The sequence below is a fragment of the Scardinius erythrophthalmus genome, assembly GCF_964197995.2.
Source record: "Scardinius erythrophthalmus genome assembly, chromosome: 10".
Lineage (NCBI taxonomy): Eukaryota > Metazoa > Chordata > Actinopteri > Cypriniformes > Leuciscidae > Scardinius > Scardinius erythrophthalmus.
The window spans coordinates 32930813-32947761 of record NC_138230.1 but is presented as its reverse complement, the minus strand read 5'-3'; the positions used below and the strand labels follow the sequence as shown (position 1 = coordinate 32947761).

Below are 16949 nucleotides of genomic sequence, written 5' to 3'. Positions count from 1 at the left end.
CGGACAGTATAATCACCAGCAATGCACGCGAATTACATTTAGAAATAGATAAGCTTTGTTTCCAAATGCACCAAGCAAAGATATCCTTGCAATTCTTTCAATAAACTTGTATAAATCCAGCCAATATAATCACAATGAACACATCAAAACAAAATCTTTAACATATATAACAACTGCAAAGCGTTTCTAAACAAAATGATTTAAGCAATAAATCCAGCATAAACTCCGGCACAATTTGCATATATTTTTAAACTCTCAAAACAGATGTCACATCCCGAACCTCACAGCAATTGGCCGCCGAAGGCGTTTTTCGCTTGATATTTGCATAAAGTCAAGAACCGGCTAACCTTTTTGACGTTCGCTCTCAGCGCTTTCTCCGGTCCGCTGTCAACCCCAAAATGCACTGCGCGATGACCGAAGCTTTGAGAGCGACCGAGAGCGTCAAAAGGTTGGGCAGTTCTCGACTTTATGCAAATATCAACCGAAAAACGCGGTCGGCAGCCAATTGCTGTGAGGTTCGGGATGTGACGTCTGTCTTGAGTTGAGAGTTTAAAAATATGCAAATTGTGCCGGAGTTTATGCTGGATTTAGCGCGTAAATCATTTTGTTTACAAATTAGACGCTTTGCAGTTGTTATATATGTTAAAGATTTTATTTTGGATGTATTCATTGTGATTATATTGGCTGGGTTTATAAAAGTTTATAAAATTGAAAGGATATCTTTGCTTGGTGCATTTGGAAACAAAGCTTAATTGTCTATTTCTAAACGATGGCGTGCATCGGCTGATGATTATACTGTTCCTGTGTTGAAAAAAACTTGGATTAAACACACTCGCAACAGACACACCCCAAAGCGGAGACGTTAAAGCGTTGCCAGCGGCACTGAGCAGAGTTTTGCTGTAGTGGACACGCACCGTAAGCCGTTTCCCTCAGAAATACCTCATTATGAAAAGACTAGCGCAACTTCCGTTTCACACTTACTTTAATGTTAAAGGCTTGCTATTTTATAAGGTTTTGTTGTTGTTGTTCATTGTTTTTTGGGAATTCTATTAAAACCAATTAGGGTCAATTTGACCCAGGGCCCAGGCTGATTAAGGTTTCAAACAAGGGTTACTGCGGGAATGCTGATTTGTTTTGAAAAATATATTAACATTTAAATTCTAAAAAAGGTTTGCATTTTTTGCATTACAGTAGTGTTCTTAATTGTCATAGTAACAATAATGTTACAATGCAAAACAAATCCCCAACATAGGCTAAAATATACTTTTATTTCTTAATCTTTTGACATTGGGTTGATAATGACCCAGACAGTCCCCCCCCCCCCCCCCCCGCGTGAGATTCATTCTTTATGGATTTATTGCAACAATCATTCAGCTGCCCATCACCTCCTCGCGACGGTTGCTAAGGCATCTTGTTGCTAGGGAAATGGCGAAGGGGAGGGAAGCGCGAGGGGGGCGGGTCCTACTTAATGAGTCAGTCCGGAAGTGGAGAATCGCTTTGACTGTACACACACAGAGCGGCGGCGTCAAATGAAGCCATTCCATTCCACTCCATCAGTGCAAAACTGCAAATACGGACGTTTAAACTAGAGTCTGAAACCGCACGTTCTCACCTCCTCGCCAGCTCAGATCGCTGCAGACCTTACCGGATGTGAAACACGGAGCGGGACAGAGCACACACACACACGGGTAGAGATTGAAATGGGCGACAGCTGCTGGAATGGAAAGAGCCGAAAATTGACAGCAGTGCCGAGTGAAGGCGACCGATGAGGATGATGATGAAGAGTGAAAAGTGAAGCTTTCATTCTGACGGTCTGCATCTCTTCGGTCACGGCCATCTCGCCGTTTAACACCATCCTGTTCAGAGATGATGAAAGGTGAGAGCGGTCGTGGTTTGTGGTGTGTAATAGTGTTAGCCACTGTTATATTAAACACCACTGTGATTTCCCTGTTGTGAACGCGAAACTGTTTTAAAGACCAGAATGCATCTATGAATACATCATTTTTAAGATGACCCTCATATGTTGGCATGAGTTGTGGCTTCAGGCAGGTTTAGTGCATCTCTCTCTGAGGATCAAAAGGGAAAGGTGGTCCAGTTGAACCTTGAATATCATGTCTACTCAGTAGTGTGTGTTCTGGACCTTCTGCTAGTGTTTGTGATGACAGACTTCAGCTGTGCGACTCACACCTCACCGGTCAAGCATGTTGTACAAGTTAAACCACAATGCCACGTCATCTTACACTACAACTTAACTTAACACTCTACTTTACCCTCAGGCAAATACATGTGGATCAGTTGTGTTCATGTAGTGTAATTATTTGAGTTTCTTAAGCGCTTTTTAAAAAATCCTGTTAGTTGTCCTTGTCCCTATTATGGAAACTTATTTAAAAACGAATAGAATAATATAAAGTAATATGTAGTACCGTAGCCTATGCAAATTACATGTAAAATGGAGAAGTTTAAGAAATAAATATGTAGGTTAGTTGTTCAGCCAATCAAATTCAAGGACCAGGACCAGCATTATTATTAATTAAAACTTTTAAAAATCGTTTGCGTTAATCGAAATGAAGCTGAAATAAAATTTAAATATTTGATGAAATCTTAAAGTAAAAAAAAAATTATGAAAATTTGAAATGTTGCCTTTGCAATGAACTGAAATAAGTTTACTAAAATAACTGAAAACTTAATCAAAGCTAAATAGAAATATTTGACAAAAAGCTAATAAAAATGCTTAAAGTAAATGAAAATTTACGCATAAAGTAAAATGAAATTGAAAATATAAAAATAAAAGCAGATTCAAAATATGAATAAATACTATAATAGTATATAAATGGAAGCTTGTTTCCGCCACTGAATTGCGATTTGACTTTTTATCTCGCAATTCTGACTTTATAACTCGCAGTTGTGAGTTTATATTATGCAATTCTGAGAGAAAAAGTAAGAATTGCAATAGGCCTATGTAACCAAGCAATTGTGAGAAAAAAAAGTCTGAATTACCTTTTTTTATTTTTGTTAGTCAGTGGCAGAAACAAGCTTCTATATATAAATAACACTAACACTTACTGTATTAATCTGTGTTGTAATCATAATAAATAAAAACGAGATTGTCTGCAAACAGTTTAAGGTTTCAAAATATTGCTTTAATTTTTCAGTGGTGGCTAAGGTTGGGTTCCCACTGTTTTATTTTAAGTAACCATAACTGTAGCAATACTATAACAATAATTATAGCTTCCATGGCGCATTTTATTATTCACTTATTCTCCAGTTTAACCCTACATTTCTAATAATTTAATTTCTAGCTCCCACATTTCATGTTTAGAACTGTAAAACAGCTGAACTTCCATCTTTTCTAATGTTCTAATTTCTAGTTCCTACATTTTGTGGTTTGAACTGTAAAACCGCTGAACTTCCATCTTTATAAATGAACCTTTCAGGATGTCACGTGTTAATGCAAGTGAAGGAGGGTGTTAAAAGTTCTTTGGAGCATTAACTGGCAGTGTTGGCTCTTTGCATGGGTACAGTACTTCCCTCCCCTTTCCTTTCTACTCCCCTCCCTTTCGCTCATCTGTTTCTTGCCGATCAGCTCCTTGTGAATACTTGGGACGGGGAAACATAATCTGCTCTGTGTCCAGGTAATGCTTAACAATACCTCTTATCTGTTCCACACGATCCACTGCCAAATAGGCAACTTTTGGACATCTTGTTTTACTTTGTGGTTGATTTGTTCTTGGACTGTGGTCTTCATGATCTCTTGGCGTCGCATGCTTTTTTTGTGTATATATATGTAATGTTTTACCCCTTTTCTCGTTCTTTCTTTAGAAATCTTTATATGTACAATCTTGTCTTTTGCCTGTGTTAAAAAAATCTTCTTTTAGTGGACACATTTGATTCCAGGTGTTTTTGATGAAACTTTATGCTTAAAGCATGTGTGCAGGCTGAACTGGGAACTGTTTGTGTTTCTGTCTTGTTTATTCCTCAGGAAAAAGCATGAGGCGAGTTTCAAACCCATCAAAGCCTAAATGGTTCCGTCTGTCCTGCTGATTGTAGATTCGTGAGTGAGTAGTTAGACTTAGACATCTTTACTAAGGGTTAAGTGGAGATTAGTTACTTGCTTGCAGCCAGAAGATTACTGAGGTTATTATTGGCACAGCTGACACCTTTCCTGTGCAAAGCACTTTATTAGGTGGTTTTTTGATGTCTGTTGTCACATTGTAACTTAGGCTGTTTCATAGTATCGTTTAACCCTTTAGCACTGGTAGTATATGAAATGGAAATGCGTTCGATTGATGTTCGCAGTGTTACATGTGTGGTGTGCAATGACGAGCAGTCTTATGACCCCGTATTGACTTTTGTGTGCGGCTCAGTGTCTGCCACAAACAATGAATGGACTTTGTCATTGAACAGTTTATTTCACTAGCTGAACAGTATCTGACTAATGTCAGAAAGGAAAGCAGGTCGTTTTTAGCTGTAGATTTCCTGTGGAACGATTTAGCCTCAGCGCTTCAGTCGCTGATTGTGACATTTTTTTTAACCTTGTTTCTTTCGATTAAAGGAAAAATTCTGTCATCATTTACTCACTCTCATTTTGCTCCAAATCCAAACCCATACGTCTTTTGTTCATCTTCGAAACACAAATGAAGATATTTTAATGAAATCTGAGAGATTTCTGTCCCTCCATTGAAAGGCTATTCACCCATAACTCTGACTGTTAAAAATCCATATCCATATCCATTAATCCATATGAATCAAGTGATTTAATCTAAGTCTTCTGAAGAGACACAGTCGCTTTTTTTTATATGATGAACAGATTTAGGTAATTTGAGAGATTAATACTAATGCTAACTTCTGCAATTTTGTATCTCATATGCTATTGTCAAAGATTAGTTTATCTATGTGCACACTACGATTAATAAATTTGGGGTCATTTGTTTATACTTTTATTCAGCAGTGACAGTAAAGACTTTTAGGTTGTTTCACACCTGGCTCCTATAGAGCACTTGTTTCAGAACCATTTGTGTTTAGTCCATTAATTTTGTTTGTTAAGGCATATATAAAAACGGCAGTGATCACTGAAACACTCAGTCTGAGTTTGCTAGAACGTGGTTCTCCTGGCCCACTTGAAAATGAACTCTGGAGCTGTTTTCTTGTGGTGAGAAAGCAATCCGACCCAACGGACCAACGAATCAGGCTTTATCACAATGTATGATGGGTAATGATGACGTACATTGCGTGAAAATCAGCAGTTTTGATAAAGCCTTTTAAAATGTATCGTGGGTTAACCTGGAGCAAAGACTTTTTTTAAAATGGCGCCTAATTGCTTTTCTCAAAAATAGTTACAAGGAATGTCCTTGATTCATGCTCAAAATGATAAAGTAGTATAACGACAGCTACAAAGACGGCCACAATAAGCCCACAGATCCGTTATCTATCCATCCTGACGGATGACTGCTATTAATGCAATCCCAGTGTTATAGGCCTACCAAATTCTGTGACCCATCGAATTATGTGACCGTACACATGATGTAGTGATGGTTGGGTTAGGATTAGGATTGGGGTTAGGAAACACATTTTGGTCCATTTAGAAATGTTGCCTTGTGAAAGCAAACCGAACCAAGAAGAAATTGTAATTGACTGTAAATCATTTTAATCCCTGCTTTAGAACAAAGCAAATAATCTACAGGTCTGAAAATACCCTTACACTGTTGCAAAATATGTCTATTTAAAATAAATGCTGTTCTTTTCAAATAAAAGCTTTCTATTTATCAAAGAATCATAAAGAAATGTATCACAGTTTCTGCAAAAAAAAATTTAAGCTGCAGAAATGTTTTCGACATTGATAGTATTAAAAAATATATTAGTTTTTATTTAAATATATTAGTTATTTTAAATAGTTTTACTCTAAATACAGCCTTGCTGAGCATAAGAGGTTTTTTACTAAAAAACACTAAAAAAATATTTTAAACGGTTGTGTATATTGACTATATATTTATATATATATTTGTTTGTGTAAAACCCAGGTGTCCATTAGTAGAAATTACAGTTAGTAATTAGATTATTAGACTCCAGATGACCTTTGCACGTGTATTTACTCTCAGGAATCAATTCTGTCAGCCTGTCTGCCTTTCTCAATTTCAGTATCCAGTGCTTGAGTCCACCTGGATAATGTTGTGTTTCTTACGTGGATAGAGCCTGTATAATTTTGTGCCATCTTTCATGAGTGCCAGGGGTTTTGTGTCTAATGAAAAAGTGCTTACTCAAAGCATATTTATGACCTCGTAAATCCACACAGGGACCATTGGGCAGTGCCACGTTTCTGTTTTAGGGTGGGCAGATGTTCAGTTCTTCCTGGCTGGCAGCTCGCAGAGACGCTTTGCCAATGACAGACTTCTGTTCATTCATGACACATGGTAACATAAAACCACACTTGGTACTATAGTGAATTGTGAAACTGACGTCATATAGACCGAATCTTTCCGAATTTCACTCTCGGGAATTGTAGGCCTCATTTAGAAGGAAATTCCTTTCTGGTATACAAATTACGTTGGTATGGCCCACTTAGAAAAAATAGGTTAGCTCTTGTTAGCCTCAGTCTGCCCCTGCCGCCCAAAGACATGTGTGGTCAGCTAATTGAGATCAAGAATTTCTCTAAAAACACAGGAGGAGGCTTTAGCGTGATATCTTAGTGGTGATTTTTGGTTCAGTTCACCCGACTGTGAAAAAAAAAAATCATCATTGACTGTCATGATAATTATGGAGTGCTCTCTCGCAATGATGGCGCACGGCAGTCTGATCAAACCGTCAGATTTAATTACTTTGGAGTGCCCTCAGCCTGCCAAGAGCTGGGTTTGCATATAGTTTTCAAAGCATGCTGGGAAGTTTGTACTTCCTAAAGCCCTCCTGTGGAGTGGGGTGAATGAAATACTCTAATTTGTGTTCGAGATGAAGGCAGCTGTTGTGCAGATGAAACATGGGCGAGACCGTTAGTGAATGAAAGATTTAAGGGTTATCATACTGCGATAAACTTCTTCTTTACATGGCCCAATGTTTCTCATCCAAACACCACTACGACATGATGTGAAAGTAAAGACACGACATGCAGTGATAAATGTAGTCTGAGCCATCACACAAGATTGTGGTTGAATTGTGGGTAACTGGCATCAATGCTGCATCATAACTGCAGTCAGCAGGTTTTCCGACAAACTGTCAACTTCTGTTCACACGACAGAAATTCCCCAATGGTAATGGAACTTAGACTGAGTTAACACTGAGACTGCAAAGCCTGTAAAAATAAATTTTAATATATAAAAATGTATACATTTTATAATTGTATAATTATTATTAATAAACATAATAAACATAATTTAAAATATATCATTTATATATCAATATATTATATTATTCATAATATATTTTCAAATCAAGCTCTCCTTAATTCTTTCTGGCATAGATTTAACAAGGTTCTGGAAAGATTTTGGCCCATATTTACATGATAGCATCACACAGTTGCTGCACATCCATGATGCGAATCTCCCGTTCCATTACACTGAGATCTGGTGACTGTGGAGGTCATTTGAGTATAGTGAACTCATTGTCATGTTCAAGAAACCAGTTTGAGATCATTTGAGCTTTGTGACATGCGTTATCCTGCTGGAAGTAGCCATCAGAAGATGTACACTGTGGTCATAAAGGGTTGGACATGGTCAGCAACAGTACTCAGGTAGGCTGTGATGTTTAAACGATGCTCAATTGGTACTAAGAGGCAAAAGGTGTGCCAAAAATATCCCCCACACCGTTAAATCACCACCAGCAGCCTGAACAGTTGATACGAGTAGGGATGGATCCATGCTTTCATGTTGATTATGCCAAATTCTGATCCTACCATCTGAAAGTCGCAGCAGAAATTGAAACTCATCAGACCAGGCAACATTTTTCCAGTCTTCTATTGTCCAATTTTGGTGAGCCTGTGTAAATACTAGCCTCAGTTTCCTGTTCTTAGCTTACAGGAGTGTATTCTTCTGCTGCTGTAGCCCGTCTGCTTCAAGGTTCGACGTGTTGTGCGTTCAGAGAAGCTTTTCTTCATACCTCAGTTATAGCGAGTGGTTATTTGAGTTACTCTTGCCTTTCTATCAGCTCAACCCAGTCTGGCCATTCTCCTCTGACCTCTGGCATCAACAAGGCATTTTCACCCACAGAACTGCCACTCACTGGATATTTTTTCTTTTCAGACCATTCTCTGTAAACCCTAGAGCTGGTTGTGTGTGAAAATCCCAGTAGATCAGCAGTTTCTGAAATACTCTGTCAGGCACCAACAACCATGATACCTTCAAAGTCACTCAAATCACCTTTCTTCCCCATTCTGATGTTCAGTTTTAACTTCAGAAGTTCATCTTGACCATGTCTACATGCCTAAATGCATTAAGTTGCTGCCATGTGATTGGCTGATTAGATATTTGTGTTCATGAGCAGTTGAACAGGTGTACCTAATAAAGTGGTAAGTGCATGCGACATAGTGAAGTTAGATTTTAATAATGTAGAAAATACAAATAATTATCAAACTAAATACAGTAGTCAACATTTGAAGTGAATCAAAAAAGTGAATAAAAGTTGTCCTAAGACAAGAACGGGTATAGTTCAAAATTCATGTATAACTTTGATTAAAGGTTTTGATCCACTTCAAATTTTCTATGAATATTGTGTTCTATACAAAGTAAACAGAAGTTTCTCAGATGCACCAGATTTTCTTTATTCTTGATCAAAATCAGTAAATATTACCCAGCAAAAAGATGTGCATAATGAGGCATTAAACAGGCCTTATCTGTTCTGTACCTCACTCTTATCTGTGATTATTTATTTGGGGGTTTATCCTCATCTTTAAATTTATATCTTCCTTTTCCCCGTTTTATAGCATTTTCCTCACTACAGTCCCTTGTGTGGTGTCATTGGGCCATGGTTCGCAAGAAAGGATCTCTTATTTTGTGTGGAGCATTTCTGTTTGTCGCCTGGAACGCCTTGCTCCTCCTCTTCTTATGGGGGAGGCCTCCCATTGGCCGACTTGGTGAGGGAGGCGGAGCTGAACCAGGGGCCGGAGAGGAATGGGGAGCAAAAGTGGGTGGAACTAACGGATTGGCCGTTGAAGTGATCAGATTGGCCGAAGAAGTAGAATCGGAACTGGAGACTCAGAAGAAGCTCCTCAAACAGATACAGAATCACAGGGAACTATGGGAACAGCGGAAAGAATTAGGAAAGAGGGAATCTGAGGACCCAAAAGATGAAAAGAACATTGAGCAGCCGAAAAAACTTCAGCAGATTCCTGCAGTTCCTCTAAGTCATAAAATTGTAGATGATACAAAAACTGTTACGAAAAATACACAGACTCTAATGGTTACGCCACCTCGGCTGGTCATGAAGGAGCAGGAACTGGACCAAGAAAACAAGCAAATTGCGGAAAATGAAGTAGGCCTTACTAAGCCAAGCCCTCAAATCATTATCCCAATTCTCGTCATTGCCTGTGACAGAGTAACAGTGAAGAGGAGTTTGGATAAATTGATACAGTACCGTCCTTCTGCTGAGCTTTATCCAATCATTGTCAGCCAGGACTGTGGCCATGCAGATACGGCAAGGATGATTGGCTCCTATGGCAGTCAGATAACCCACATCAGCCAACCGGATCTTGCAGACATTCCAGTGCGACCTGATCACAGGAAGTTCCAGGGTTACTACAAGATCTCCAGGCACTACCGTTGGGCTCTGAACCAAGTGTTCAATGTCTTTGCTTACTCCACAGTGGTCATTGTGGAGGACGACTTGGAGGTAAGATCATGAATATGTTGTCATTTATGACTAGTACTCAATGTTGTCATATTCATCCTGCATTTGAGCATCATTATATGTTAACCAGATCTGAAAGTAAGTCACATTTTTTCCTCTTTTATAATTCATGGAGAGATATTTTGAAAAGAGCTTTTCTCTCGCTCATAGGGAATATTTTCAGTTGCACATTCCTGAACCCTTTCCTTTGAAATTCTCACAGGTGAACTGATTACAAAGTCTAATATGCATTATGCACCCAAAAAAAAACATTAATAGGACAGCGGTAAAACTCAAGGTGAAATGGAGTTAATCAATGACAAATAAGAGTTATCCATGAATATGGCATGGACAAATCTTTGACATCAGTGTATACAAAAGTGTACTCTTTGTATACATGTGGTTTTATAATTTCAAGAAGAAAAAATAAATAAATAACCAAGTAAAAATGAATAACATACTTTCCTTACATCTTAAATTCCTATTAATATTATCAAAAAATAGAGTTCCAAAAAATTCCTCTAGGTGCTATTTTATTTTGTATTTAAAATATTGTACAAATATGTTTATTATTGCATTTTTTATCAATTAATTTAATGCCGTAATAATTTTGGATTTGTCATTAATGTGGAGTTATATTAAATACGACTTTTTAATAAGATGAATCAGAGTAGGGGAAATAGCTTTAACGACAGAATTCAATTCCTTAAAATGCACAGGGAATCTATGGATTCGCATGAATTGTTCGTAAAATACACAGTCATGAGTGTCTGCAGGGTCCTCTCTATGATATCGGTTCATCTTAATGTCTTAAAACTGCTCTTATTTCTTCTTATAGGTGGCCCCAGACTTTTTTGAGTATTTCCGTGCGCTCTACCCCATATTGAGTTCGGATCCGACTCTGTGGTGCATTTCCGCCTGGAATGATAACGGACGAGATGGGCTGGTCGACCCGGGCAAGGCTGACCTCCTTTATCGGACAGATTTCTTTCCTGGCCTTGGATGGATGCTTTTGAAGGAAGTCTGGGCAGAGTTGGAGCCCAAGTGGCCCAAGGCATTCTGGGACGACTGGATGCGGCAACCCGAGCAGCGGAAGGACCGCTCGTGCATTCGTCCCGAGATCTCGAGGACTATAACTTTCGGCCGTAAAGGCGTCAGTTTGGGTCAATTTTTTGACCAGTATTTGCGCTACATAAAACTCAATACTGAATTTGTGCCTTTCACTAAACTGGACTTGTCCTACTTGGTCAAGGAGAAGTACGATGAAACCTTTGAAAAAGAAGTGTATGTCGCCCCTTTGGTGAAGGTGGAGGAACTACAACAAGGTGGAAGCCTGAAAGGTTCTGGGCCATTTCGAGTTCAGTACTCCAGTAGAGACAGCTTTAAAGTGCTGGCACGCAACTTGGGAGTTATGGACGATTTGAAGTCAGGGGTTCCCCGTGCCGGTTACAGGGGCGTAGTCAGCTTCATATCCCGTGGACGAAGAATTTATCTGGGTCCCCCTGAGGGCTGGACTAAATATGACACCAGCTGGAGCTGAGGAGGATGAGGTTTGAACCACAAAAGACAAGAAATAGAGAACTCAACTATTATTACAAGTGAAGGAGGAGAGAAACGCCCTCTCAAACCAAAGAAAACAGAAGCAGGGTGTAAAAAGTTGAGAAAAGCTAAGATGTGAGTATAAAGTAACTGCTGTTTTGTCATGGAAGAACTTCCAGGCATGCTGGGAACAGCACAAAAGGTGGTGCATCGTATTTGCGCAGCAATCATGCAACAATCTTCCCTCAGAGAAAATAGTGGAGTTACGCTGCAAACAGCTCTTATGCAGAATCGCTTATTATGATATGAAGAATAATGATCACATTTTTTTATTATTACTTGATTTTATTATTATTTTGCTTTTAACATCAATGCAAAAGGCATACAAGAGGTCTTATATTTTATCTTACCACAGTGTCTTTTGGGAGAATCTCACGATAACTCACATTTAACTCCAAAATCAAAAGAAGAGAATATTTTTATATTTGCATATATACAGAAGAAAAATCAAGCCTGTTCTTGGGTCCATCCATTTTTTGTGTGTGACTATTTTAATCTTAAGCAAATTTCCCCCCCATTTTATCATTAATTTAATGATTTGGAAAGTTTTAATTTTTTTAAATATTCAGTATGACTGTGTATATATAGTAATATAATTTTTTGCTTTAAGGAAAAAACAACCCAATATCCAGATCTTTCTTGACAAGTTTCGTGAGATTCAGCCTTTGAAAGACCAATCTGAGCGTTAAAAACCCATTTGTCTAAGTTTTATTAGTCCCTGACATAATTATAAATGAAAATTGTGTATAATTGTTGTCTAATTTGATTGATGCATTTATATAAATGCGCAGACTTGTTAATTTGACTTTATGTAGCACCACTGAATCTATGAAGTTCAAGCTTGTGGCAGAAATTATTCAAGGCTTGTGTAACTGACATACCAAATCTCTGGACAACATCTCTTCTGTGCCATTCTGTTGAAGTACTGTACTTGAACCTGTTTTTGTTTTAACTGCTCTTCCTGGCCTGGGAGAGCTCTTATTGTTTTTTAAAGATGTTGTAGGTTTGTTGCAAAACCAGTGGTCATAGAAAATCGCTTTACATGTTCTTACGGATGAATGATCGGATTTCAGTAGCCCAGAGATGAGAGAAAACATTTGAATTAAATGTACTGTATTTAAATGTTTGGGAGAGAAATTATCTGATATTAATGCAAATGCAGTATGAAGAAGTGTGAAACCACTGCCTGACATGTTTATAACTTTATTACATTGAGAATAAAACAGACTATTTTGATATTTGACCTTATATGCTGTTTTTTTTCCTGGTTTATATCTTATCTGGTGACTTCCTTCCAGGGATCATTTGTCCAAACCCCCCATATCAGCATCTATTCAGCCGCTATTGTGACACCTTTGACGTCTCTGTTGCTACAGATTTCCTTTCCTACTCCTCTTGTGTCCTGTTGACTTCCTGTCTCATGGTTCTCTGCTGTTGACTTTACTGTTACTCTTTTCCTGTTCTTTACCACCAGCAACTTTAGAAAAGCCAAAGGATGCATGTTACGGATTAGATTGTACAATCAAGATTGTACAGATTGTAGAATTGTACATTCATTTTTTGTTTTTACAGCCATTAATCTGATCTGAATCTACCATGATTAATTGATTTGTGGATCATATAGCCACATCAGCTCAGGGAGAAGTAGTTGAAATGAAAATACTTAAAGGTCCCGTTCTTCATGATCCCATGTTTCAAACTTTAGTTAGCATAAATAATATCTGTAAAATTATAAAGCTCAAAGTTCAATGCCAAGCGAGATATTTTATTTAACAGAAGTTGACTACAGTGAACGGCTCGTTTGGACTACATCCCTCTACTTCCTTCTTTAATGATGTCACTAGAACCGTTTTTTGACTAACCTCCGCCCACAGGAATGCTCCCTCAACTCTACTGGCTACTTGCGCACTTCTTATAACTTAGCCTACTGTGTTTACTCAGCTCTTACGGTGATTTTCTGAAGTAAAACTGACGCTTCATCTTTTGTGTGATGTACAATAAACTTTATTAAACTCATCAGTATATGTTTGATCATCATTCGGACAGCAGACTTGTAGGCTATTAATAAATAATGGATACATACAAGCAGATGACAAATACGTTATAATAACCATAATTAAACTACTAAACTATACCTGTTCCATCTCTATACAGCACTCTGACTCTGTAGGCATTATTGTCCGACTCGAACTGAACACGTTACTGAGAGTTTCTGACATTATCATTATTCCTTGAGTGAGATGAAATTGTCCTGAGAGACTGAGCGCGAGCTCATGAAGCTCCGCCCCCTGGGTCGTCCAGCAGCAGCTCATTTGCATTTAAAGGGCACACACTAAAACAGCGCGTTTTTCTGAGCCCCAAAAAATGTCAATTTAAACATGCTGTAAAAAATGATCTGTTGGGTATTTTGAGCTGAAACTTCACATACAGACTTATTTTACATCTTGTGAAAAGGGGCATAATACGGGACCTTTAAATGTTTGTTTTCACACTTGACAGCTGTTTTAAAGAGCTGATGTCAGACCTCTTTCAAGCCATTTTGTTGGTGGAAAAGGGAAAATGCCAATCTGGGAACACTTTTTTACAATTCTTACCTCAGAAAAGGTGCTCCTGGGACAATAAGCAGCTGGTCTCAAATTTTGCCAGACTGAGCTGTTTTAGTTTTGAACTACTTGGTTTATGCAAGCAAAACTAGGTCGGCTTATTATACTGAAACAAAGCTGTCTATGCTGGAAACACCGATGAGGTCATGACACAAGTCCAGTTGATGGACATCCAACTCATATGCACTGCACAACAACTCTACCCATTTCATCTTCTCCATCCATGTAAAATAAAACATACATTTGTGAATTGATCGTTATGAATTTAATAAAAAAAAAAATTTTATCACTAACACCTTTAATTAATTAACATTAACAAATAAAAGTAATTCTAAAATATTTATTAATCTTAGTTACAGTCAATACATTATTTAAATCAAAAGTTAATCTGTTAGCATTATTTAATGGATCTAAGATAACATGAACAATAAACAGTATTTCTATTAAATAATCTGATCGGATTTCGGCTATCGGATTGGGTCAAATCTTGAAAATGGGTTGTTCAAAAGAAAAAAAACTCTTGGGTTTAATCTGGATCAAGTCTTCACAATGTATTCAAAACTTTTCAGTAAGATTGGGATACCTAAAGATCAGGATTATCCTGATTCCATCAGAAGGGTGGATTTCAGGAATAAAAATGTGATAACTTTAAAACTGGTCGAAAAATACAACATTTGTATCGTGTAATATATACTGTATACACATTATTTGTTTTTATTTTGTTATTGATTAATTTAACTATTAACTATTTAAGACTTTCAGTACAGTAAAAAAATGTTGGCACCATAAAATAATCCCCCAACAGCAGTCAATTTTTATCAAACAAAAATAATACATTTAATTTTAAGTGTTTTTTTTTTTTAAAAACACTGTATGTGAACTACAATGGCACATTCATCAGAGATGAAACGGTTGAAAGCAGTTTCTAACAATAGCGTCCCTTATTGCATGTATGTTTGTTTTTGTTGTGGGTTACATGAGGGGCTACGGAAACTCTAAAGGGACATGGTGATGGGAGGAAATTAATTAGAATTATTTTGCGTTCACCTGCAAATGTTCTGCGTTGTCCTAGAAACTTTGCATTCAGAAGTTGAGTTCTTGAGTTTCTTGGGGGAACGCAAAACTTATGTGAGAGAACGCAAAAGCATTAAAATATAAATGTTTTCTCCCATTTTATTTTGTCCCTTTAGTGCCTTCGTAAGGGGTCTAACTATTAGGAAATAAAAAATGGAAGGGGGTGTTTGTTTGTCGTTTTCCTTCTCTTCAAATAAAACTGTTAAAGTGACCTGGGGCCTGTTTCAGAAAGGAGGTTCAACCAACTCTGAGTTAAAACTTGAACTCTGAGTTGACTTACCCTGAGATGGGAAACTCTTGAGTTTTCGGTTACAGAACAGCTGAATTGAGTTAGTTCAATCAACTCTGAGTTGACCTACTCTGAGTTTAGCGCGTGCACCACACCTATAAAAAGCCATTATCAACGGAGCGCAGATATGAGTCACCATGGCAACAGCGCCAGACAAAAAAAAAGGGTCTTCATATTTCTCACCAGTGCGAACATTATTACTGTAATTTTACAGTATTAGAACATTAATACTGTAATTTAATTAAAGGGATTACTCTTAATTCTTCTGTAATTTAAAGTAAAATCTGATGTAATTGCTTTAGACTATAGAACAATTCTGTATATTTAACATACATTTTTAAAAGGTATATTTTTAATGTAACCTTCTCATAAATAATTCATGCAATTGTATATTGTTTATTAAAAGTGCTGTTTCTTGTCTCTCCTTGTATTGTTCAAGTGTTTAAGGTTGATATGGGATTTTGTAATTAGTAATAAGTAGACCAATGCTTTCTAAAGATAGTCATAATTACATTAAACTAATTACACTGTTGAAGATGTCATTTGTAGTTACAAGTAACTTACCCAACTGTTATAATATCAGAGGTGAAACTGGAAGAACAGTGTGTTATTCAACCTAATTTTAATTTTCATGTAAGTGCAATCTTGCAGGCATTAAAAGAACATGGCAGCAGCTGAAAATTAAATATAAAAACATAATTCAATCAAGTAAGGCTTGAGCATAGTATGGGTGTAGGCTACCTGACTTTACAAACATTTGACATATTAAATAACTAAATAGCATCCAGTGTCTAGCAGTGCAGCAGCATTTTCGGCTGAGGGAATTCCAGGAGGGACTTCAGAGCCAGTCACTCCCGAAGATCCAAGGGCCTTCATAAAATGTAAGAGGTTTACATATGTGTTATTTTTTATATAGGCTATTTTTGATATTTCCGTTTATTTTACATTGGGTTGGGTTTTTTGTTGGAATCCCAACAGATTCTGATGGCAATATCTGTCTTTTGGAGCCTCCTGTCCCAACAGAACCCCAGGCAGTTGTAAGTAGCCTATCAATACACCATAATTATGACAAATAGTGTTATAAAGTGTTCTCAACCAAATGCTCATCACATGGGGATAAAGAGTTTCTGCTGCCAGAGAGGTAATGTTAATATTATGTGTCTACACATCAAACAATCTACACATTCACATTTTTTTCACATTTTTATGTGGAGTAGCCTATAGAATCTAAAAGTTTAAATCTAAGTATAAACAGGCATTCTTATCTCTCCCTCCGCCCCCAGAGTGTGGAAGAACAGCAGGAGGACGGTCCATCAGCTTCTGTTGCACAGATGAACAGTTCAGTGATTTCCAGTAAATGCCACAGTTTAATTCTGTAGAATTTGTTTAGAACTACATTATGTAACTCTAATCTACTGCTGTATTTGCAGTTGCCAGTTAAGGAGTTATATAGACTTCATCTTATTAAAAAAAAAAAATAGAAAAAAAACTGCAGTAAACATAGCAATATTTTATTTATTAATAAAAGATTAATTTTATTAATAAAAATGTACTGAAAGAATTAATAAGGTGTTTAA

At 37.3% G+C, this 16949-nt stretch overlaps 1 protein-coding gene across 2 annotated transcripts; it reads left to right on the top strand.

The window, feature by feature from the left end:
• The first annotated feature begins 1475 nt into the window (after nt 1-1475).
• On the top strand, nt 1476-12649 carry mgat1b (alpha-1,3-mannosyl-glycoprotein 2-beta-N-acetylglucosaminyltransferase b). Of its 2 annotated transcripts, none has more exons than XM_081377185.1 (3): nt 1476-1876; nt 8906-9810; nt 10646-12649. In XM_081377185.1, the coding sequence occupies exons 1-3, from the start codon at nt 1867-1869 to the stop codon at nt 11345-11347; spliced, it is 1617 nt and encodes a 538-aa protein (XP_081233311.1). In that variant the 5' UTR covers nt 1476-1866; the 3' UTR covers nt 11348-12649. The 2 variants fall into 2 exon arrangements, with proteins under 2 accessions (XP_081233311.1, XP_081233312.1); XM_081377186.1 differs by lacking the exon at nt 1476-1876 and adding an exon at nt 3552-3632.
• The last annotated feature ends 4300 nt before the right edge of the window (nt 12650-16949 follow it).